General features: G+C 57.4%; 9 protein-coding genes across 9 annotated transcripts; 6 read left to right on the top strand and 3 right to left on the bottom strand.

The window, feature by feature from the left end:
* Nucleotides 1–391: 391 nt before the first annotated feature.
* On the top strand, nucleotides 392–3,633 carry B0T15DRAFT_495551 (putative trehalose-6-phosphate synthase/trehalose phosphatase; the record flags this gene model as incomplete). The annotated part of the gene is made up of 3 exons (XM_062867109.1): nucleotides 392–919; nucleotides 1,053–2,994; nucleotides 3,071–3,633. The coding sequence occupies 3 exons, from the start codon at nucleotides 392–394 to the stop codon at nucleotides 3,631–3,633; spliced, it is 3,033 nt and encodes a 1,010-aa protein (XP_062718763.1).
* Nucleotides 3,634–6,710: 3,077 nt separating this feature from the next.
* Nucleotides 6,711–9,563, top strand: B0T15DRAFT_495550 (uncharacterized protein; the record flags this gene model as incomplete). Its single annotated transcript, XM_062867108.1, has 6 exons — nucleotides 6,711–6,933; nucleotides 7,075–7,957; nucleotides 8,029–8,095; nucleotides 8,169–8,216; nucleotides 8,326–9,050; nucleotides 9,143–9,563. 6 exons carry the CDS (start codon nucleotides 6,711–6,713, stop codon nucleotides 9,561–9,563), a joined length of 2,367 nt encoding a protein of 788 aa, XP_062718762.1.
* A 1,305-nt stretch (nucleotides 9,564–10,868) lies between these two features.
* On the top strand, nucleotides 10,869–12,153 carry B0T15DRAFT_260317 (uncharacterized protein). Its single transcript, XM_062863322.1, has 3 exons — nucleotides 10,869–11,299; nucleotides 11,367–11,554; nucleotides 11,643–12,153. The coding sequence occupies exons 1-3, from the start codon at nucleotides 11,117–11,119 to the stop codon at nucleotides 11,764–11,766; spliced, it is 495 nt and encodes a 164-aa protein (XP_062718761.1). The 5' UTR covers nucleotides 10,869–11,116; the 3' UTR covers nucleotides 11,767–12,153.
* B0T15DRAFT_559547 (putative tricarboxylate transporter mitochondrial carrier protein) lies at nucleotides 11,988–13,553 on the top strand (the record flags this gene model as incomplete). Its single annotated transcript, XM_062870511.1, has 5 exons — nucleotides 11,988–12,466; nucleotides 12,527–12,547; nucleotides 12,621–12,752; nucleotides 12,788–12,968; nucleotides 13,052–13,553. Exons 1-5 carry the CDS (start codon nucleotides 12,364–12,366, stop codon nucleotides 13,551–13,553), a joined length of 939 nt encoding a protein of 312 aa, XP_062718760.1. The 5' UTR covers nucleotides 11,988–12,363.
* Nucleotides 13,554–13,791: 238 nt separating this feature from the next.
* On the bottom strand, nucleotides 13,792–14,290 carry B0T15DRAFT_495547 (uncharacterized protein; the record flags this gene model as incomplete). Its single annotated transcript, XM_062867107.1, has 3 exons — nucleotides 13,792–13,935; nucleotides 14,005–14,208; nucleotides 14,270–14,290. The coding sequence occupies 3 exons, from the start codon at nucleotides 14,288–14,290 to the stop codon at nucleotides 13,792–13,794; spliced, it is 369 nt and encodes a 122-aa protein (XP_062718759.1).
* Nucleotides 14,291–14,795: 505 nt separating this feature from the next.
* On the top strand, nucleotides 14,796–15,937 carry B0T15DRAFT_513198 (uncharacterized protein; the record flags this gene model as incomplete). Its single annotated transcript, XM_062868026.1, has 3 exons — nucleotides 14,796–14,816; nucleotides 14,885–15,307; nucleotides 15,362–15,937. 3 exons carry the CDS (start codon nucleotides 14,796–14,798, stop codon nucleotides 15,935–15,937), a joined length of 1,020 nt encoding a protein of 339 aa, XP_062718758.1.
* A 349-nt stretch (nucleotides 15,938–16,286) lies between these two features.
* On the top strand, nucleotides 16,287–17,570 carry B0T15DRAFT_260287 (protein-L-isoaspartate O-methyltransferase). The gene has a single exon (XM_062863321.1). The coding sequence runs from the start codon at nucleotides 16,728–16,730 to the stop codon at nucleotides 17,433–17,435; it is 708 nt and encodes a 235-aa protein (XP_062718757.1). The 5' UTR covers nucleotides 16,287–16,727; the 3' UTR covers nucleotides 17,436–17,570.
* A 567-nt stretch (nucleotides 17,571–18,137) lies between these two features.
* On the bottom strand, nucleotides 18,138–18,923 carry B0T15DRAFT_495544 (uncharacterized protein; the record flags this gene model as incomplete). The annotated part of the gene is made up of 1 exon (XM_062867106.1): nucleotides 18,138–18,923. One exon carries the CDS (start codon nucleotides 18,921–18,923, stop codon nucleotides 18,138–18,140), a length of 786 nt encoding a protein of 261 aa, XP_062718756.1.
* Nucleotides 18,924–19,758: 835 nt separating this feature from the next.
* B0T15DRAFT_576414 (uncharacterized protein) lies at nucleotides 19,759–21,425 on the bottom strand (the record flags this gene model as incomplete). The annotated part of the gene is made up of 5 exons (XM_062871030.1): nucleotides 19,759–20,379; nucleotides 20,445–20,572; nucleotides 20,623–20,738; nucleotides 20,812–20,897; nucleotides 20,968–21,425. The coding sequence occupies 5 exons, from the start codon at nucleotides 21,423–21,425 to the stop codon at nucleotides 20,196–20,198; spliced, it is 972 nt and encodes a 323-aa protein (XP_062718755.1). The 3' UTR covers nucleotides 19,759–20,195.
* Nucleotides 21,426–21,556: the final 131 nt, after the last annotated feature.

Raw genomic sequence — 21,556 nt, 5'->3', positions numbered from 1 at the left:
TGGACCGAAGTCGCGAATAACCGGGCGCGAACTGATTTCTGCAGGAAGCAGAGTAACAACTGAAACTTGCGAAGCACCCGAGAGGGAACAGTAAAGCGGAAATTTGAGCGGTGTTTATTAGCGCCCGGCTCTGCCAGCAACAGATTGTGCCCCGCTGCTGCAACGGAGCGTTGTGCCGCGTGCCGCTCGTCATAGTTTTTGACGAAGTTTGCCAAGGTTGGCAAGTTTGGCCAGGCCGTCTCCACTGCTCGCTGCCCCGCTGACGTTGTTCGTGGATTCTGGACCTGCTCCTTTTATTTATCTGGCGATCCGCTCCGTCCCGCCTTGGTGACCATCTCAATTGACCTCACGTTACCGACCACTCACGGGACATTCATTGCCTGTTGCCGCCATGGTCCAGCAAGGAGGCGCACCGGACGGCGCTCACCAGGCGGCCCGCGCCGAGCAGAGCGCCGAGCCCAGCGCCGAGAACAACTCATCGCGACCCGCTCTTCCGGACCGCGCCGAGTCCGCACTGCCGCCGCACCTCCGCCCTTCTGTCATTGGAGTGCCCGTGACGCCGGGCATCACCCGCGAAACCTACGAATCGGAGCCAAGCGACGAGTCCGGGGCCACTAGAGGAACTGCGCAGACCGGCGATTACTTCTCGCGGCGCGATGTCGATCGTGCGATTGCTGCGTCGCCGGCCCCGGACGCGACGAAGCGCGAGGGTCAGTCATTCGAGAACAAGGTCATCGCCGGAGCGAAAGAGGGATCCGATTTCATGCGCCGAGTCAGCGTTGTGGCCCTGGGCGCTCCGACCAAGGAATCGATGTCCGATATTAGAGCAATCAGCCCCGACCTGTCGCTCACTGGAAACATCATTTCGGCGACATTCAACCTCCCGCACTCTCTCAAATACCATAAAGGCTCTGACTGGGTACGTCGCCTTTTTTTCTCTACCCTTTCGATCGTGAATTTCCCGCAATCTCAGAGTCGCATCTGCCCCTCCTTGATTGCGAACAGCTTGCCAAGCTCTGGATGGTGGGGCTGATGTCATTGTTTCCCTGTAGGAATTAGCTCCGCGTCGTGGGCAGTCGGCCCTTTTCGACTCCTTTTCGTACCTCTCGTCCGATGAGTCCCCCTGGAACCATACTGTAGTCGCTTGGACCGGGGAGATCGAGAGTCCCTCGGACAGCACCGCGCCGAACGCTGCTCCCAACACGACGGTGCATCTGGGCTCGCTCAATGCGCTTTCGAAACCGGTGCCCCTCGATGGCGACAAGGCCTTGCCGCCTCCGCCGGCGGTGACAGACGGCCTGTGGATTCCGAAGGAGGATATGCAGCGCCTAGAACACCAGCTCTCTCATAATGACAGGATCAAGACAATCCCAGTTTGGCTGGCCGACGATACTGAAGCAAATGAAGAACCTGGCATTCGGCTAAAGGACCAGGCCAGATGGAGGCGTTATGCTGAGCACGACCTTTACACGCTATTTCACTACAAGCAGCACGAGCCGGCTGATGGGCGTGCGGAGCGGGTGCAGTGGGCCGATTACTTCCGCATGAACCAGAAGTTCGCCAACAAGATCCTCGAGGTCTACAAGCCCGGCGATATCGTCATCGTCCACGATTACAACCTGATGCTGCTGCCGAGCATGCTGCGTCAGCGTGCTCCCCATATGTACATCGCCTTCTTCCTGCACTCTCCCTTCCCGAGCAGCGAATTTCTCCGGTGTCTGCCGCGGCGCAAGGAAGTCCTGGAAGGCGTGCTGGGCGCGAACCTAGTAGGCTTCCAGAGCTACAGCTACTCACGGCATTTCTCTAGCTGCTGCACCCGCATCCTGGGCTTCCCTTCAGACAGCTCCGGTGTCGATGCATATGGCTCTCGCGTAGAAGTCGGCGTTTTCCCGATTGGCATCGACGCTACTAAGGTTGCTAGCCTGGCGTGGACGGACTCGGTCAATGAAAAGTACAAGGCGCTGAAGGCCATGTACGCCGGCAAGAAGCTTATTGTCGGTCGTGATCGTCTCGATAGCGTACGTGGGGTTGCGCAGAAGCTGATGGCGTTCGAGCGCTTCCTGGAGATGTATCCGGAGTGGCGGGACAAAGTGGTGCTGATCCAGGTCACTTCACCGACCAACATCGAAGAGGAAAAGGAGGACCCCGAGAATAAGATCTCGAGCCGCGTCAACGAGTTGGTCATGAAGATTAACGGGTCGTACGGTTCGATTGGCTTCTCGCCTGTCCAGCACTTCCCGCAGTACATCAGCCAAGAGGAGTACTTCGCGCTACTGCGGGCAGCCGATGTCGGCCTCATCACATCGGTGAGGGACGGGATGAATACCACGTCGCTTGAATACGTCATCTGCCAGCGTCAGTCGGCTGGTCCTCTCATTCTGTCCGAGTTCAGCGGCACTGCTGGCTCGCTCAAGGACGCCATTCACATCAACCCGTGGGATTTGACCGGTGTCGCCGAGCAAATCAACAACGCCCTCACGATGCCCGAGGACAAACGCCAGGCGATGGAACAGAACCTGCTCGCGCATGTTACTAGCAAAAACGTGCAGTACTGGATCGCCGGCTTCCTGCGCCGTCTGGTCACTGTGCTCGGCAACAGGAAGAATGTTACCGCCACCCCGCTCCTCGACCGGTCGGCGATGCTCCGGAAGTACCGCACTGCGCAGAAGCGGCTGTTCATGTTTGATTACGACGGCACGCTGACCCCAATTGTCCGAGAGCCCAGCGCCGCGATCCCCTCGGAGCGTGTGATTACCAGCCTGAAGGCGCTCGCTGCAGACCACCGGAATGCGGTCTGGATCATCTCGGGTCGCGACCAGGAGTTCTTGACCCAGCACCTCGGCCACATCTCCGAGCTGGGCTTCAGTGCCGAGCATGGAAGCTTTATGAGACATCCTGGCTCGACCGAGTGGGAGAACCTGGCAGAGAAGTTCGATATGGGCTGGCAGAAGGAGGTCCTGGATGTTTTCCAGAAGTACACGGATAAAGTGCCAGGTAAGATCCCCACTCCTCTCTGTTCCCCACTCTCTGGTTTGTATGTTTGACACTAGCTGACGGGATTCGCTTTCAGGCTCCTTCATTGAGCAAAAGCGCTGTGCACTGACCTGGCACTACCGCCTCGCCGACCCCGAGCAAGGCCTCCACATGTCCCAAGAGTGTCATAAGGAGCTTGAGACAACGGTTGGCCGTAAGTGGGACGTCGAGGTCATGGCCGGCAAGGCCAACCTTGAAGTGCGCCCTACGTTCATCAACAAGGGCGAAATCTCCAAGCGTCTGGTCAACGACTCCGCGGGAGACGTCGGGTTCGTCCTCTGCATGGGCGACGACTTCACCGACGAGGACATGTTCCGCGCCCTCAACGGGCTGTGCGCGCCGTCAGACCGCCATGGCCAGGATGGCCCGGCACAGATCAAGCCGGAGGACTGCTTCACTGTTACGGTAGGAGCGAGCACCAAGGTGACGCTCGCCCGCTGGCACCTGCTCGACCCTGAGGACGTCATTGAGTGTGTGGCGCTCCTTGCTGGAGTCGGGGGTAGTGGCACGGGAACCAGCAGTGGTGGTGTTCTCAGCATGGGCGAGGTCAACCTCGCCGCGCTGAGTGCGGTCGAGGACCATATCCCTGTCGAGAAATGACTCGACGGACGGGGATGGGTGAAGAGCAAGATATAGACATTTGGGCTCGTTGTCTATGTTGTGGTGCTCGGAGTGGGTGGTAAAGGGCCTTGATTAGTATCTCTCTTGGCGATCCCTTTCTCGGGTTACTTTGCATGCATTGGGGGCTGAGCGTGAATGGGGACCGTTGAGCACTGGTTCGCGAGGAAGAAGCTCCGACGACTTGACTTTACAGGCGGATCAGCCATAGATGAGCTTGCCGGGGATGGGACGGCAACCCATGGTCGTCCCGTTTGATGCACGTTGCGTTGCATTTGCATTATGAATAGATGTCATGTACGGTAAACTGGAATTTCAGTGAAGCTATCCAGTAGCTCGCGGTCGCTGTTTGTCGATGGCTTCCGCAATGGAACTGCTTCTGTCCAGATAACTTCGGGCTGTCACACTCATATGGTATGTTCTCTATAATTTCGTGTCTGTCACATGTGGTATATGGTATTTACAATATGAGTCCATGTGTATGTATTGCCTTGTAGAGGAGAGGACGTGACACTTGGCTGTTCTGATCTATCCAAGCAGTTTGGGTCCAATCACCTCCCATGCCTCCTCTGCATACGCCTCCTTTCTGTTTGGTGCTGACTTTGTGGCTTTGGCATCGATCACGTTGATGTACTCTTTTGCAATGGCCTTCCTTGTATCACGCAGAATCGGTTGTTGCCCACCAAGTTTCTCAAGGATTACCTTGGGTATAATGCAGAGATAGACAGAAGCAACGCATGAAAAGAAATAACTAAGGTAACCTCTGAAAGCACATGCATAACCCCCAGTAGTCCTTACCAACAAGAGCGGTCGAGAATTGGCGCAAGAGAGATGATGCAGTACGACCGGTCATTACCCGGGTCATCAAGTGCTTGTTGTAAGACTTTCAATGCCAAGGTGAAGACCAGACTAGTTATATGTCTTTTAATTAGCATGTACAAGATGGATGGGAAATTGACACCCTTAGTTCCAAGGCAACGTGACTTCCTTTCAGACCAGGCAAGCTTGAAATCCTACGCAGGTTTTCAGCACATTTGCGCTGGGAGTGACACAAGGACAGAGAATCGCATCTGGCTCATTTCCATTGAACCGACCTGAACCTTAGTCCTCAGTAGTGCGCAAAATCGGCAGGTCCACTCAGAACAGCTGCCGCCTGGGTACATGTGACGCTTTACAACGAGATCATCAGAGGCCTGGTAGATGCTAAAACAGCAGTCGTGGCCGGCAAAGCACAGACATCCCCCAAAGGTCCGCTATAGCCTTCTTTGATACTATGGCAAGTCCTCCCTTAGTTAGGCTAGAAGGTATAGACGAACACGACTCGCTTTCGGTGTGCGTCCAGGTGAGGTATTGTACCCGATCCTTAACGAACTACGGGTAGTCGTGACTTATTCCCGCTTCTCTTGCTTTCAGAATTTCCCAGACGGTGCATCATTATCATGATTGGGTGAATGGTGGAAGGGCGGAACATCTGCAACTGACTCTACGGAATTTCATGGCTCTTCTCCTTGTGCAAGGTACTGCCTTCTTGGTTCGAGGGCAACCTCGGACCGGAAATGCTGGCAGGATCTCCCATTCCATCACCTGGTCCATGATCATATATCTCTGCACACCTTCAAGGAGGCGTTTATAAGATGATGCTATTTCAGGCTGTTCGGGTTCTCCATTCCCAGTCTGTTTGGACTACCGGCGTCAGACCTTTCGTAGCACCTGAGCCCTTCTATACAATCGCAAGTATGGCAGCATTGGAGTGAATCCGGGCAGCAGAGTATTTGAATGGTGGCATCTTCGGACGGAATATATCTGTCCAAACTACTCCAGACGGCATGTGTTAGTCTGATGCGCTATGGACGGCATAGTGTATTTCACATGTTGGCGTGTTCGACCGCAAATATGTGCGCAAAAGAGCTCCTGAATGGAGTAAACAAAGCAACGCCCCGCAAACAAATTCTCACGAGGCTATGTTAACGTCGTTGTGCCAACGAACTCCCGTGAAAACTGCCCCAGTGCCAGCAACTCTGCTTCATCGCTGCTAGTAACATCCGGACCTCTACAACGGATGAGGGATCTTGCAAGTGCAGTCGTCCTCTCATTCTCGTCCACTTGTCCCTCGGCATCCCATTCGTATTTGGTTGGCGGCAGGAGAGAGCGGCAACTCGTTCAACCCTAGGCCTAGTCATATATGCAAGGAGTAGGGAAGACAACTTGAGCTCTGCCAAACTAGTTGGAGAACATAGGCCACAATCAGTGGCACGCTGCGGGGTGAAGATCGTTGGTTGGCATGTGCGAAAAGGAGGCTTCGTCCTGTGCGATCTGTTGCCTATCGGTGTCTTCCCGGCCGATGTACCGGTGGATACCTCGGACGAGGCTGAGGCGGTGGCAGCGTGGATGGGTGCGGTGCCGGGGGACGCACCCAGTGTGGTGTAATTGCCAAAGGATCGGTGTGAGCCAGCGGGATAGGACAAAGGGCATCCGCTTGGCCAGGGGTACAAGCCAGGGGAGGACGGTTTGTAGATACACCCGCGGCGTTCAGCTTGCCTTCCTTAATGGAGGTTCTTGGTCAGGAGGTTGGAGGTTCAGATGGGGATGGGGAGGGGGAAGTGCAGGCCGCCAAAGGGCCCGCGTAGTTAGGATGTTCCCGATCACCCGTGGCGCCTCCGCGATACTTTTGATCCGAAGCTGCTGCGGAGGCAAGGGGTGCGGATCGGGGCGGGTGCCGTCCTCGCGCCGCTTCCGAAGCACCTTCCCCCACCTCGCCGGCGAGGTTCTCGACGGTGCCAGTAACCCCATGCCACGGCCCTCTCCGCAGTATGACATCGCCGAGGGCTAGGGCCGCGGGACCCGCCTTGTGAAAATCTGCACAATCAAATCGAAAAAGCATAAACTTCTCCCTTCCCTCCTACCGACCTTTCACAAATTTCTCTTCCTTTTCTCAAGGAAGTTCCTTGAGAGATTCGTCCGAAGTAAGCCACCCCCGACCCCCCTCCCCCCAATCTCCCTTCAAACTCCTCTGTCCCTTGTCCGCTGACCCCGTTGCAGCCATCAACACTTCCCGCGCCATGGAGGACCACGGCGCGTACCCGAGCTCGCCGCTGCGTGCGGCCGACGACAGCGACTCCGGCGAGGAGTGCGGCCGGTCGTGGGAGCACCACGACCAGAGCCCTCCGACGCCGACGCCGACCGCCGAATCTCGCAGCCGCCGCCGCGAGATGTATGAGAGAGCCCGGACCGCCCGCCAGGCCCGCGAGGAGAGGAGCCGGGGCGAGGAGTCGGCCGGAGTTGGTATGTTGAACCCCTCGTTGCATATCATCATAGACGGCCATGGCCCACCTCTCGAACATATCAGTGTTCTAGTCTCTCGAACCTATCGGTTTTTCTAGTCCAGTGATATAGAGGTTGAAGCTGATGTGCTCCGATCCCTAGCCCCTGCCCCCGCCCCGGCGTCGACATCGCCGGCCCCTGCGGGCGTTTACCGGCCCCCCGTTGTCCCTGGCATGGGACATCTGGTCCCCCGACTCCCCCCCGCGCCCTCCGCTGCCGACCCTGTCCGGCCCGTCCCCTGGGTTTGGGGCAACGCGCCGGTGTTTGTGCGGCTGCCGCCGCCGACGACGACTTCCGCCCCGCCCGCGCCAGGCAGCATGGCTCCGCCGGCCCTGGTCTCTCCCTTTGGCCCCTCCGGTGTTGTTGTGGTTGCTGGGCCGACCGGCCCCCTCCCATTTGTTCCGCTGTCGGTGATTGACCCTCGGCTACTTGCCGAGGGTGGCGTGCCGGCGCCTCGTCCGGCTGGTGTGGCCGCCTCGGCGGCGTATATGCCCTCGGGCATCGTTTCGGCTGGGCAGAACTTTGGTTTTGCCCCAACTCACCCCCAGCATATGGGGGCTCATCGCGCGGCTTTGCCCATCGTGGCAATCGATAACACGGGCGCGCCCCCTCCCACAGGAGCGCCCGGCGCGAACGCGTTCAGTGCTGGGAACGCGTCGAACACTGTGAACCGACCCGCGTACAACGCGGGTGGTTATTCTGCCGCACAATTCGCCGGACCGACCGGCGTCTATTTTACCAACCCCACGATTCACCCTGGGGTTTATTCTTCTCCCCACCGCGCGACCCAGGCTGGCCTTTATCCTCCAGCCAACTTTGCACAGCAGCAGAACGTTTCGTTCCCTGCCGGTGCAAGCCAGCAGCAGTTCGGTTACTCCTCTTCTCTAGCAAACCCGTTCCCTGGTTACGCTTCCTCTTCCCTCCCAGACCCTTTCTCTGGCCCGGCCACTCAAACTCAGAACCGACCCAACCGCGTGTCGCCGCTGTTCGACCTAGCTCACCCTCCCCCAACCCCGAAGAAAAAATACTAGCCATGTCCCATCACAACATGGACAGCGCGGAGGTCGACCAGTGGATTAGCATCCACTCGGACGACCTCGACATAGATCCGCAACTTCTCCAGGTCGGTAACCACCATCCAAAATTGGAAGATGAGGAGCGAACAGACCAAAGCTAACCAGGAGTCGGTTACTTAGGAGGGACAGGATGAGCTTAATCAAGACGACGCTGACGACCAGGCTGATGTAAGTCATGACTGGCAACTTGACACTTTCCTCTATCCCACTTCTCATTGATTTTTTGCTTTCATCAATTTACTGTGCTAAGTGACCGTGCTGACAAGTCCCGAACAAGGCAACTCTCACCGCAGAAGCCAACATGGACAACATTGCGCTGGGGGCCCTAAATATTACCGAGGAGCAGGATGAGCACGAGACGGTCATCGACCTCACCGGCGGAGACAACCTGACCGAGTCCGAACATGGCAATCCCGAGTCGGACAAGGAAAATACCGGGCTGTTGACTTCCGCGGTCGCGGCGCTGGTCAACCACATCGACGGCGGCGGCGGCGACGATGCTGGCAGCGACGGCGACGACAATGGCGATGACGATGACGGCCTCCCCATCCCTCACATGCCCGACGTCCCGATGTATGACATGTTCAACCCGGCCGTCAACCCGGCCGCCGCGTTCTGGTCGACCGACACGACACGCCCCCATCCCGTCGGGGCCGTAAACATGTACCAGCAGCCGACTCTGCCCGTTTTCGATACCGACCCGTACCTGCCCTTCGCCCCCTGGCACGTCTCTCTCCTGCCGCGCTTCCAGCCCGAGGCCAGCGACCGTGCGCTGCTCGTCCCCGCCCGCTTTCTCGCCGCCGTCGGCATGCTCTATCCGGATGCCGAATTCATCGTCTCCCGCTACCCGGCCCGAACGAATTTCACCGCTCGGCTGAAGGGCCGCTTCATGGCACAGACGACCGCTCTGCATTTCCCGGGGTTGGTTGATCCTCACAGCATCGCCCACCCGCACCCGGAGGACGAGACGCACTATATCATCTCCCTTCGTCGTCGTGATTGGTAAGTACTAACCTATCATCTTCCCACCCCTTCCAAAAGTACCTAGGTAGGTATGCAGAAAACTGACATGACCATTTCTTTTTTAAAAACAGGCCGATCGGGTCGGTAGCTTTCTTCCCCCACACCACCGCAACCAACGAGTTCCTGCACAAGCTGCGCGGAACCTTCGACGTCCTGCCCAACGGCGCAGAGCAGTGGTACTACGTCCCGCACGACGTCATCCAGCGTCGTCCCTGCGAGGCCTCGCCTTCTATTACTACTTCAACTAGTACTGTCTCCAACTCCTCCAACTCCAACTCCAGCTCCTCCGACAGCAGCAACGGCAGCAGCACGATCACGCGCCAAGGCATGTGGGTGTGTCGCGCGTATGAGGGCCGCCAGGGCCCGCAGGACCCCCGCATCGTGGTCGACTGGATGAGGGAGAACGCGGGGAAGATCGATCAGGATGTGATGGGGCGCATGGTGCTGGGTAGGATGGAGCAGAATCTTTTCCCGCCGAACCATCGGATCTGAGGGTTTTCCTTATTTTTTCTTTTCCTTACTTTCCCTTTCTGATTCTCACGGGGCCGGGAGAAGGAAAAAGGGACGTGGTTGTGGGGACGGCGGCGGATGAGACTGAGAGAGAGCATCTTATGGGAACTTGAACGGGGATGTCACGATTTGGAGTCGGCGCAGTCCGGTGGAATCCTTGGGGTGTGCGTGCTTGTCTGACGGCGGGACCTGTGGAGGCTCTTTTTTATATTGTTTTTTCCTGTTTTTCAGTTTGTTTCTTTCCTTACTCCTTTCTGTTGGTTGGGACGGAGGTTGACGAGGGCATCTCATGGGAGGGGCGTCGCGATTTGGAGTCGGGCGTCCGTAGAACCTTAGGTGTAATCGTCGACTGCAGGCCTGCGACGGGGTATCTGTTTGCAATTTCATTTCGCATTTCTCCTACGTATGTTGCCACGGGGTTGGGATATGGTTGGCTGGGACATGTCATCGGTGTCAAGGCAGAGATCCTTCACGGCACATGTCTAGAGCTATACCGTGAAATCAGTCAATCGATGGGCCCTAGAGGCTATTGTCGTCCTCCATAACGTTCTCCTCGACGGTCATTGAAGCCCTGCAGTCCTTGAAATTGGGTGGCACACCCCGCCTAAGGCAGTGGGACACATCGGCCGGTTCTCTGTTGGCATCTCATGCCTCACAAATTACAATCGTGATGTTGGAAAACGGGACATGAAATGCACAACAGCTAACAACCCTCTACGAAAAAGCAAAAAGCCTTCTGGACTCCTGAGTTGATATTAAAGACTGGCCATTGATGCCGTCAATCCTTCCTGGAACTCAAACAATTAAAGTCGTCGTATTTCGACGCGCTACAAATTCCCATTACCTAGGTAACTAGGTAGGTTGTCCTTACATCTGTTTGCCGTTGCTTGGGATCCCCTCTTCCAAGGTTAGCGCGTTCCGTACCAGGAGTACTCTCTCCATACTGCGATTGTGATCGTGCTTAAGCTGTTTCTTTACAAGATCACTAAACCACTTGACTGTATCCAGCTGGCCATTGAAAAGATTCATTGAAATCATCTGAGTCGAGCCGCGCAGTAATCCTAACGTGGCCCGCAGCCGGGGTTGCCACTCTGGCGCTGAATAAGGCCACGAATAGCGCTGAGCTGAGAAGAGCTCGCTGACTGAGGGCAACCCACTCCCTCGAAATATTGCATGTAGGCAGCCATTTTTTCAACCACACGAAAAGCTGAATGTGGAGCGTAAACGAGAGACTCTACAGAACGCCTTGCCGCCCCGACTGAGACTGTGTAGGATTGAGCTGAACGAGGTCTAACCGAGTGTCAGCGTAGCAGTCGATGGGGATGCTGTGTGCATCCAGCTGCACATTGAATCGCTCCCAGCATGGCACTCTGCGTCGTGAAGACATCAGATGAGGGAAATATTGGGCAGGAAAGTTGTATAAGAAGGGTGCGCTGTTGGCCATTCAAGTCTCGGTACTATCCAGAGTCAACAAGCGTGATCTCCCAGCTTCTCTGCATCGAGCCCTAGCCTCCCCGAAGACACCCGCACCAAACATGAAGTCATTCGCTGCCCTCACCTTCCTGTTGGCCCTCGCCACCGCCTCTCCCGTGGAGGTTGTGCCCCGAGAGGAGGGCTCCCTCGAGAAGCGCGACACCGAGATCGTCTACCTGGCCAACTGCAAGCGCACCGTGTCCTGCTGCCCCCCACTCGCCGAGACACACTCGTCGGCGATTCTGGTAGGTCTTCCGAGTTCCTAGCATACTCGTCTCATGGGGGCAGTGGTACTGACAGGAGGACGAACAGTACTACGCCAACAGCGCCTCGTCGCAGAACGGCAACGCGCCGTCCAGCGACAACCAGTGTACCGTCTCCGGCGACAACTACGCCTGGTGGGAGAACGGCTCGCCGCACTGCAGCTTCCCGACCGGCGTCACCTTCACCGCGCACATCGATGCCGATGCGCAGAGCCGTCCCAACTTCTCTTGGGCTGGGTACGTTGAACACACCTCATTTCTAAGAACGTTCTTGGTCTGTCTGTCCGGTCCTCGAGCTAACGCTGCGTGTGTGTGTCATTGTCAGATGGGGATCGAACGGCTTCAAGAACTGGGACTGCTACAAGGACAACGGCCGCCAGATCTACAGGACCAGCGGCCCCGAGTGGTCCTTTGATTGCAGCAGTGTTTACTACTGCATTCCGCAGTAGACGCGACGCGGTATTGTGGCTCGAAGTTCTGCGTAGACCGGCTGCGATAAGGGAGAGTTGATTGGACGGAGGCGGCGGGTGATAGTATCTCAGGAAACATGGCGTCGAACTGTTGCATGTCCGATCATTCGAGTCGTCTGCCAAAAGTGTGATTGAAACCAGTCCCGGGCAATGGCAAGGAAGTATTAGTTAGGGAGAAGACTGCAATTGTAAACCCTACCAATTCGCAACACTATTTCCATTCCTCCATTTTCGCTTGAGGGGGGGATATTCTTGGAGCAAGGCTTGACCTTGGTCAGTCAGATACCAGCAAAGTGACGAGGGCGAGCTGACTTAACTCCGGCCTCGCTTATTGAACTGAAAAAGGTGCAGAGTGCCCTTGAGCACATCCGTCCTGATCCATGACTTAAGAGGGTGAAGTTCAACACGCGTGACACCGTAGAATCAGATGTCACGAAGTGAAATTGAAAATTACATCATCGGTTCGGGAGGCCCCGCAATCGGCAACGGCGTGTCTTGGCATCGCGAAACTTAGCCCCAAGACCGAGAGCGCCCCGGTGCTTCCTCCGACAACCGCAGTCCGCATCCACGCTCCCAATGTCGTCCGCGCCGGCCAAGGAAGACGCGCACCCGGCCGTCAAGGGGCCCAGCGCCCTGCGGTCCATCCTCGCCGGCTCGACCGCCGGCGCAGTGGAAATCGGTACGTTGTGTTCACCGGAAGGAGCCATGAGCCAAAACGCTAACAGAAAATCGTGGGCAGCGATCACATACCCGGCCGAATGTACGTTGAGACACGCGACACCACCCAATTGCTCTTGAACCGAAACTCTGACACATTCCGATGCTACCGATAGTCGCCAAGACTCGGACACAGCTCAACCGCAGGCTAGCCGAGGGTCAGAAGCTGCCATGGCCGCCATTCGGCAGGCAGTGGTATGCCGGGTGCACGACACTGATCATTGGCAACTCGGCCAAGGCTGGGATCCGTAAGCCGCACTGCGTCTTGGATGTCGGTCTGCAGCAACAAGAACAAGGGCTGACGGGGAACCTGCAGGATTCGTCGCCTTCGACCAGTACAAGAAGCTCCTCGCCGACGCGGACGGCAAGATGTCAGGTCCACGGACGGTGCTCGCAGGCTTCGGCGCCGGCGTGACCGAGTCGCTGCTCGCCGTCACGCCAACTGAGAGTATCAAGACGACTCTGTGGGTCACGCCTCACATCCCCTTCCCCCACCCCTGACAACATGGATCCCTCACCAAAACCTGTCGCTAACTGCCCGCCGCAGCATCGACGACCGCAAATCCGCCAATCCGCGCCTGCGCGGCTTCCTCCACGCGGTGCCCATCATCGCGCGCGAGCGCGGCATCCGCGGCTTCTTCCAGGGTTTCGTGCCGACCACGGCGCGGCAGGCGGCCAACAGCGCGACGCGCTTCGGCTCGTACACGGCGCTCAAGCAGCTGGCCGAGGGCTACACTGCGCCCGGGGAGAAGCTGGGCGCGGTGGGGACCTTCGCGATGGGCGGGCTGGCCGGGCTGATCACGGTGTACGTCACGCAGCCGCTCGACACGGTCAAGACGCGCATGCAGAGCATCGAGGCGCGGAGCTTGTACGGGAACTCGTTCCGGTGCGCGGCGATCATCTTCAGGCAGGAGGGCGTGTTGACTTTCTGGAGCGGGGCGCTGCCGCGGCTGGCCAGGCTGATTATGAGTGGCGGGATTGTGTTTACGATGTATGAGAAGAGCATGGAGTTGATGGATCGGTTGGATCCGGAACGGAAGTATATCTGATACCTTTGAGCTTTACATGGAAGACGGGCGTTTATATGCTGCGTGGGTTGTGCCCTCCGGGAGAGGGATATACCTCCCCGATCTGACTGCGCAATAGACAAAAGTCCCTTGTACCGCATACGGACGGTGGTCAAGGATATGGTCTTATTGTTTTAGTCCCCCCCCCGAACTCCAAACGCCTTGCCCATGCGGATATGTTTTAGTACAGTACTGTACAGGGTGCGGACCCAAGTCTTCCTTATGAGAAGCGGACGATCCCACTCAGCCTCTTGGCTATCCGCTGCAGCCATGTTCTGTTCGGCGCCTCCTCAAGCTCCTTGAGCAAATCCTTGTAATATGTCGGGTTGCTCTTGGGTTCGAAGATCTTGGTGGCAGCGCGGTACTATGCCAGGGCCAGTCAGTTCTCACAACTGTGGTCGGGTCGTCGTGCTCCGTCCGAATCCCGACGAACCTTGTTCTTGTACCGGTCTTCCAGCAGCGAGTACAGCGCATTCGCTTGCTTGAGATCAGACAGTTCCTGTGTCGAGCCCCTAATCAGCGGCGCCAAATTGCCCTTCTCAAGCCGCTTGGCGAGCACATCCTGCAGCTGGCACTCGGGCCGGAGCGGATCTGCCGGCCACCGCGACAGCGCGCCCCGGAAGTGGTTTGCTGCGACCTGCTGAAGTGTTAACAGAAGCAGGAGCTATAAAAAGAGGGTCAGATCAGTTCAAACATACACCTCTGGCTCTGCCTGACATGTTGCGCTGGACTCTTCTGGAACCTTGAAAGCCTCCGCCAAATTTCCCAGCGCCGAGCTTGTGTCACTGATCATGATCGTCCGTCATGTGGCTCGTGCACCCGCGCCTGCATATAACGCTAATGCCGATCAGGCATATTGTGGGCCCGTCTCATTGAGGCCGCCTCTTGGCCTTGGCGCAGCGCAATTCCCGCTTGGTCAGCCGCCACCGTCAGTCCCTTCAGGCGGGCATCGCCTGTTCGTGACCCTGAAGTTGGCTACTTCGTCACCCATACATCCTGGAGATTCCGACGGGAGCTGCGCGCTCCTTTCCTTTGCCCATCTTCTTGACCATCGTTCCGCGACATTTTCCGCCTATTCGTTCTTTCCTTGCCCATTGTCTTTTTCTTCGCGCCTAGAAACCGTTACCTCTTGCGACGTCTGCATCCTGCGGCTAGCACCGTATCGCCGACCTGCGTTGAGGATCGCAAGGCCTCCTGACCCATCGACAAATCTGCACCTCCACGATGTCGGGCCGTTACGAGCGGGTACGATTCAACTCTTTTTGAGCTGTCATCTTTCATACTTCTGTACCATGCGGCTAACAGGTTTGCAGGTCAACGCCCACGACGTGGACGAATCCGAAACACCAACAGCCCCCTTGCCCAGGCCGACATATCCGATCCCCAACTCACCACCACCGTCGTTCCACTCCCGAGACTCCTCGACCGAGCGGCGACAAACCGTGAATCCCGACCTTGCCGATGCCTTCGATTCCGATGGCGACGATAGCGACGATGACGCAGACGACAGGCAGCGGTTAGTCCGCGGCAATTCCACTCCATCATTCAATGAAGCCACGCAGGCGGGAGCGGCGTCGACACCGTCGAACGGGCAAGCAGCGCAAGCACAGAGACCGCTAGGAGTAGCGCCGACGACGTCCAGGGTTTATGGCAGTGGCATCCAATCCGACGGCGTATTCTCAAACCTCTCGGCAAAGCCGGAGCGCGGTGGCGAAGAAAAGGAGGAGCTACCTCCAGTATGCCAGGGTACCATTTGATTTCGTCATGATTCACGGGCTAACTTCGCATAGTCCTACGAACAAGCCGCAGCAGACCAGGCCCCTCCGTACTGGGAAACGACGATTCTCGCGCCCGGTCTGGGCGGACCCGACGACGTCTTCATCGACGGCCTGCCGGTGGGCTCCTTCTTCGGCTTTGTCTGGAACGCCATGATCTCGATGGCCTTCCAGCTCGTCGGCTTCCTTCTCACCTACCTCCTGCACTCGACTCACGCAGCCAAGAACGGTTCTCGCGCGGGACTGGGCATCACGCTGATTCAGTATGGGTTCATGATGAAGAGCGCGCCCCCTGGGTCCGGCAGTGGCATGCATTCTCATATGGACGGCGAGGGCTACATCGATCCCGCGGACCCGAACTCACACGACTTTGATCCGAACCAGGTCAACCAGAGCGGCGGTAGTGATGATATCACAGGCAACGATTGGGCGGCATACATCCTGATGGTGGTGGGCTGGTTCATCTTGATTCGGGCAGTTAGCGACTACCTGAAGGTGCGCAGGCACGAGCAGTTGGTGCTACAGAGTCCTGATCGGGGATTGGGAATTCCGATTATTGCGACTGGGGAGTCGCCCGAGAGAGTGGTATAGGGACTTGGAAAGCGATGTTTCAGGCGAAGCGGCGTGCAGGGTCGAGTTTTGTGATATTCTCTGTTGGAATTTGGCTCAGAAGCCGTGGACCGCTATTTCTCACCTCGCAGTATACCTAGATATGAAACGCTGCCTCGCTGTTTCCTTACCACGTTACACCTAGAATCCACGTCAATGATCGCCTTTCTTACACACTGACACCCATCTCGACCAACGCACTATAGCCTCGCCCTTGCAGCTTGGCCGGCACACCGGACGACTTCGACTGCCGCAGAGGAAGATCAAGAGGGGTAGGATGCGGGGCTTAAACCTTCCATGTCACCCGATTGACGGCACATGTTGGCATTACATCACAGCCGACGTCAACCCACCTTTATGAAAGAGTTGCCGGGGCAGTGACATTCTTCATCGCCAACTCCATCTATCGCAGCGCGCGTGAGGCGTATGTAGAAGTCATACAAGCGGTACACTACACATTTCCCTTTGGCAGCAAAGGCAACATATATTTCTCATGCAGCGAGGCAATTAGTCTAGTACAGCCCATCAAAATCCAACCCTGGCGAACCGAAAGCTCCTGGTCCCGCTATTCCTAGGGTGCAGCACCACCCTCACCCTGATCCGGCCGTGCCTAATAAGCATCATCACCACGACTAGTATCCCCCGCACTACCGGCAATCCGATAGCGGCAACAACGACGACGACAACCACAACGACATCATCATTCTATCACTCTACCCCCACCACCACTCCTACTATCACCCCACTCACACTATCCCCATCCAACATCAGCATGGCCTGGCGCAGCTCGGGCGCAACGAACCGGGACCTGGTCGAGAACATGTGGCTGCACAAGCTGATCACGCACCCGCAAGTGAAAGACGCCTTCCTGCGCGTCGACCGCGCCCACTACGCGCCCTCGTTCCCCTACGACGACTCCCCGCAGCCCATCGGCCACGCGGCCACCATCTCGGCGCCGCACATGCACGCCTGCGCCGTCGAGCACCTCCTGCCCTACATCGTCCCCACGGAGCAGAACCGGGCGCCGAGGGTGCTGGATATCGGCTCTGGCTCCGGGTATCTGACACATGTCCTGGCGGAGCTGGTTGGGGATGGGGGCACGGTGGTGGGCGTGGAGCATATCAAGGAGTTGAAGGAGTTGGGGGAGAGGAATATGGCCAAGTCGCAGGGGGGAAGACAGATGTTGGAGAGTGGGAGGGTGAAATTTAGGGTTGGGGATGGGAGGAAAGGGTGGAAGGAAACGGGGGAGGAGGAGAAGAAGTGGGATGCTATTCATGTCGGCGCCAGCGCGGCGGAGGTGCATGGGGCGTTGTTGGAGCAATTGAAGGCGCCGGGACGGATGTTTATCCCCGTGGATGATGATGGGGAGGGGTGGAGTCAGCATGTGTGGTGCGTTGATAAGGATGAGAACGGGGAGGTGAGTAGGAAGAAGTTATTTGGGGTTCGGTATGTGCCGTTGACGGATGCGCCGAAGAAGTGAAAGGTGGGTTTGGGGGGGTGGTATGGCCGCGAGGGGGTTGAAATTCCCTTCTACTCTTTTCCCTCAAAATCCTCGAAAGAAAGACAACCCAGACCGCAGAGCCTTGATTAGGAGGGGAAGAATGCACTTGGCCTGAATTTGAATGATCATAGGGAACGGAGTTTGAAGGTTTGGAATCAAACTTAACGCAACCAACAGAAACGACACCACAGGGGTCGGAGGATGTGGCATCAGAATGATATCCAGTATTTTAGTGCGTGGCTTCAAGGATGTTTGATGATATCCGAGAAACAGCTATGCAAAAGATGACCTTCCACCCGCTTCCAAGCATACCTGACATACGCTCCGGTCATGGCAAGACTGATACTGGTGCCCGTTGGACCAGGGGCGTAGTCCGTGTCGCCGACCAGCACGAACTGTCCAACCCAAAATCAAGTTCGTCCTCTCGTATTGCTCTTGGCCAGCCTGCGCTAGTTAGCTCGAAGTCGCCACCTAGGAGTCTAGGACATAGTCTAGATGTGAGCAACCCTCAGGATCTTGACAAACCAGGCTGACCCTACCCTTATCGTAGGGCCCCATACCAACGTCTACAACGGCAGGTAATAATCAGCGTATTTACTAGTAGTGGATGTCACCGGTTCGAACAATCAGCTAAGTTCAGATAGTCTACTATCCCCCTGCCCTTTGCAACACCTCCGCCCCCTACAGCGCCGCAACCACACCGGCAATCCCAACCGCCGCCGCCGCCACCGCAGCAACCAACCCAGTTTCCTTTGGTCCCACAGCAGCTCCGGCAGTAGACGAGCTGCTCGTAGCCTCAGCACCATCAGTCGAGCTCTCACCACTTCCTCCGGAAGTCTCCGTCCCCGTCGCAGCCGCCGTGCTCGTCTCCTCACTCGAAACAGAACCTGTCTGCGTGACCGTGCCAACCGACGACGATGGCGACGACGACGACAACAGCTGCGCCCTCGCAACCTCCAACAAATCCTGCACGGCGCTCGTGCAGCTCTCGCTATCCGTCGCGATCTGGATCTTGATCAGCGCGCTCTCCAGCCCGCCGCAGGAACTGGCCACGCTGTTGGCCGCGCGCGCGTTGCTGCTGGCCCACTCGCTCATGCTGTGCGTGTAGCTCGAGTACGCGGCCGTCAGCGACGCCGGCGGCGTGATGGTCCTGGTCGCGTCGCACAGCGTCGTGAGCGAGTCGTCGGTCAGCGCGGACGGGTCGTCGAGCGCGGGCACTGTGACGGCGGTCGCGAGCCACGAGACGACGCGCGCCGGCGGGGTCGGGACCGTGTCGACGAGGGAGAGCAGGCTTCGTTGGCAGGCTATGCTCTGGGAGAGGGCGCCCGTGTGGCTTGCGGTGGCGACGAATTGCCGCGCGGCGAGGGCGCCGGGGGTGATGATGGGTTGAGGCGCGGCATCGGCGGCTGGGTTGGCCAGGGCGAGGGAAATGCCTGTCAAGGCGACGGCGAGGGTTGGGGTGTGCATCTTGTGGTTTTCCGGTGTGTGGGTTGTCACCTTGTTCGTGCGTCGCGGTACTGTTTTGCTGATTGGGCGCCACCGATCACTTGGAGGGAGTGTAAGATGAGAGAATGAAGACGCGGGAAGAGCGCCAGTGAGGCAGTGGCTGTATATAATATAAATGAGGTACATATTTTGCATGACTGCCGCCAATGCGACGCTGGAACTTGGAAGTGGATGTGGTTGCACCAGCCAGTCGCCAGCCACAACGAAACATCCCCCTGGTCCGTCTCCAGCAGGCAACGGATGTTTGTGCCGTTGTGGCAACCGGCGGGTCCTCGCACAAGGACATCGCAGTCTGCAGATTCCACCGAAACCGCTCATTCATTCGAGATCTCCACGGGCCGGTGCCATGTTTGGCTTCCACCTCGTCCGCAGTTATCAGCGTTATACCGAGGCAGTAAAGCGTAAGCTGATGCTTCTGGGCCCAAGACGAGCAGCAAAGGAATGTGAGGGCCGGTAGCCATACTCCAGCAATCGTTCTCGAGAGTTAAAGGACGCATGTAACACGTAGGCTCGTGCGTGTAAGCTTGGTATTCGTTATACAGATGGGTCAGTATCACCAGGGGGTAGGGCAGGTGTGACGTCGATCCCGAGACCTTCGTGATGATCAAGGGCAGACACCGAGACACCATAGGAAGGCCAGCCATGGGCGGTAGCTGTATGGATGCAACAGGAGCAGAGGAATGGGAGCTATTAAAGTACGGACTGATTGAACTCTTTCTGCACATACAGTGCTCCGTAGATGACAAACCGCATGTCACAAGGACCTAGTATAGGAGCCTCGGAGCCTCGGAGGTGTAGCCGTGAGAAGATGCATTTCGCAAACTCGTAGAGCGCCTCGCAATACTGAGTTTGCTTGTAGACATTCCCCGGCGTCAGGATGCTCACAATCTTCCCGCCCGGTGAACGAACTAGTAGTACCTGTAAGGCGGCCGCGCCGATTCCGCCAACTCCATTCGTTTCGATTGTCAAGACCATGCATATCCTCGCGGGGGACTGTAATAGAATCATAGAAACCCCATGCTTCAGGGCTCGCCAGGCGTAACAAAGGACAAAACAGGTGCTCGCAGCCATCCTTCCATCAACCTCCCCAAGGGCTGTGTGTAATTCCGGTATGAGAGTCGAATTTAAGATGCCCCATACCGTATCCAGCAAACGAGTGTGCGAATCCCTACGACAAAGCCTCCCCCATATGCGAATCCCCTAGATATCGGAACCGTTGGATCTTCCCTTTGGCTATACTTGACCGGCCCTTCGGGCGGCTTCGCCCTCGTAGGCGACCTTCCGGATGCGAGGTGCAACACGCGGTAGCAGTAGGTGATGGACGCGTCGCCTAGCCGGTCGGGACGGTAGCGGGGCCACATCCATTAGGGCGCGGTTCGGAGCCGGTGGCTGAGGCTGTCTTCTGAGTCGTGTGCATCTGCGTCGCTGTCAGTGTTGGTGTTGGAGTTGGATGGCAAGGTGAGAGCTCTCAAAGCGGTGTACCGGCCGGGACGCCGGGGAATCTCTTCTTTTTCCACCAGCCGACGGTCCTCTGCAATGTCTGCGTCGAGCGACTTCCCACTGGCATTGACGTCTCGAGCCAACGCCCGTTCATCCACTGGGTCACAATACTATTCATCCTCATCGCCCCCGATGGCTATGACCTTTACGGTGCTCTGACCTTTACGGTGCTCAGGTCCAGGTCGGCTGAGAGGAGGAGGGAGAAATCACGAACCAGCCGCTTGGTGTCCGGGATATCGTCGAATGTCAGGATGGCGCAGTAAACCGGCGTTGGCGCTGACAAGGTCCAACATGCACGTCGGGATGACAACCCATGCCCATCATCGGGGCCAGCGACCGCAAACCGCACCCCCCGGGGTGTAGGCGCGCGGCGCGGAGGGCGCAAGCCATTCGAGGACCAAGGAGTTGCGCGCCGCATGCTGCGAGTAGGGAGGTCTGAATCAGCGTGTTGATCGATGCAAAGCGTGGATATGGCGCACGTTGGGCGCGGCGCGGGAGTACCTACGCAGACAGCAGTGGGTCGAGCTCCTCGGGAATGAGGTTAGCAAACGCTGTGAGTGGACCGCAGCACCAGATCTCGTGATCGAGTTCATCATCTAGTGGGTAAGAGCACAGTTCAATGGACTCGAGGCGCTCGAAGGCGGAGGTAACTGAAGCCGGGGTACTCGTCGGCCCATCCATCTTAGCCGTGACTATTGAGCTCGGCCGGTCCATGGCTGGGATGAGAAAGTGGAAAGAGGCCGTCGTTGGCCTGCGGGAGTTTGGGAAGCAGTGGCGGGTCCTGGTATGACTGCAGAAGACCTGCTGGTACGGGATAAGTCGAATCGAATCCGGGTTGATAAGGCCGTCCAGCTGTCTGAGGATCATGAGCTTGACTTCCCTGGGAAAGCTGTCCATGGTAGGCGGGACCTTCCTGGGAAGAGAGTCCATGGTAGACGGGGCCTCCGTGGAAAGACTGGCCATGATAGGCACTTCGAGGAGTCGGGCGAGAGGGAATGTCGAACGTCTATGTCCCATCCCAGGATACCTCGAGCCACTCCACCTCGTCATATGTAACATATGTTCCGCCAAGTGCGGACGTCGACAGATGGAGA

Source organism: Chaetomium strumarium, assembly GCF_033439665.1.
Source record: "Chaetomium strumarium strain CBS 333.67 chromosome Unknown B0T15scaffold_6, whole genome shotgun sequence".
Classification (NCBI taxonomy): domain Eukaryota; kingdom Fungi; phylum Ascomycota; class Sordariomycetes; order Sordariales; family Chaetomiaceae; genus Chaetomium; species Chaetomium strumarium.
Note: the sequence above shows the minus strand (reverse complement) of the source record. Positions and strands in the feature narration are given on the sequence as shown.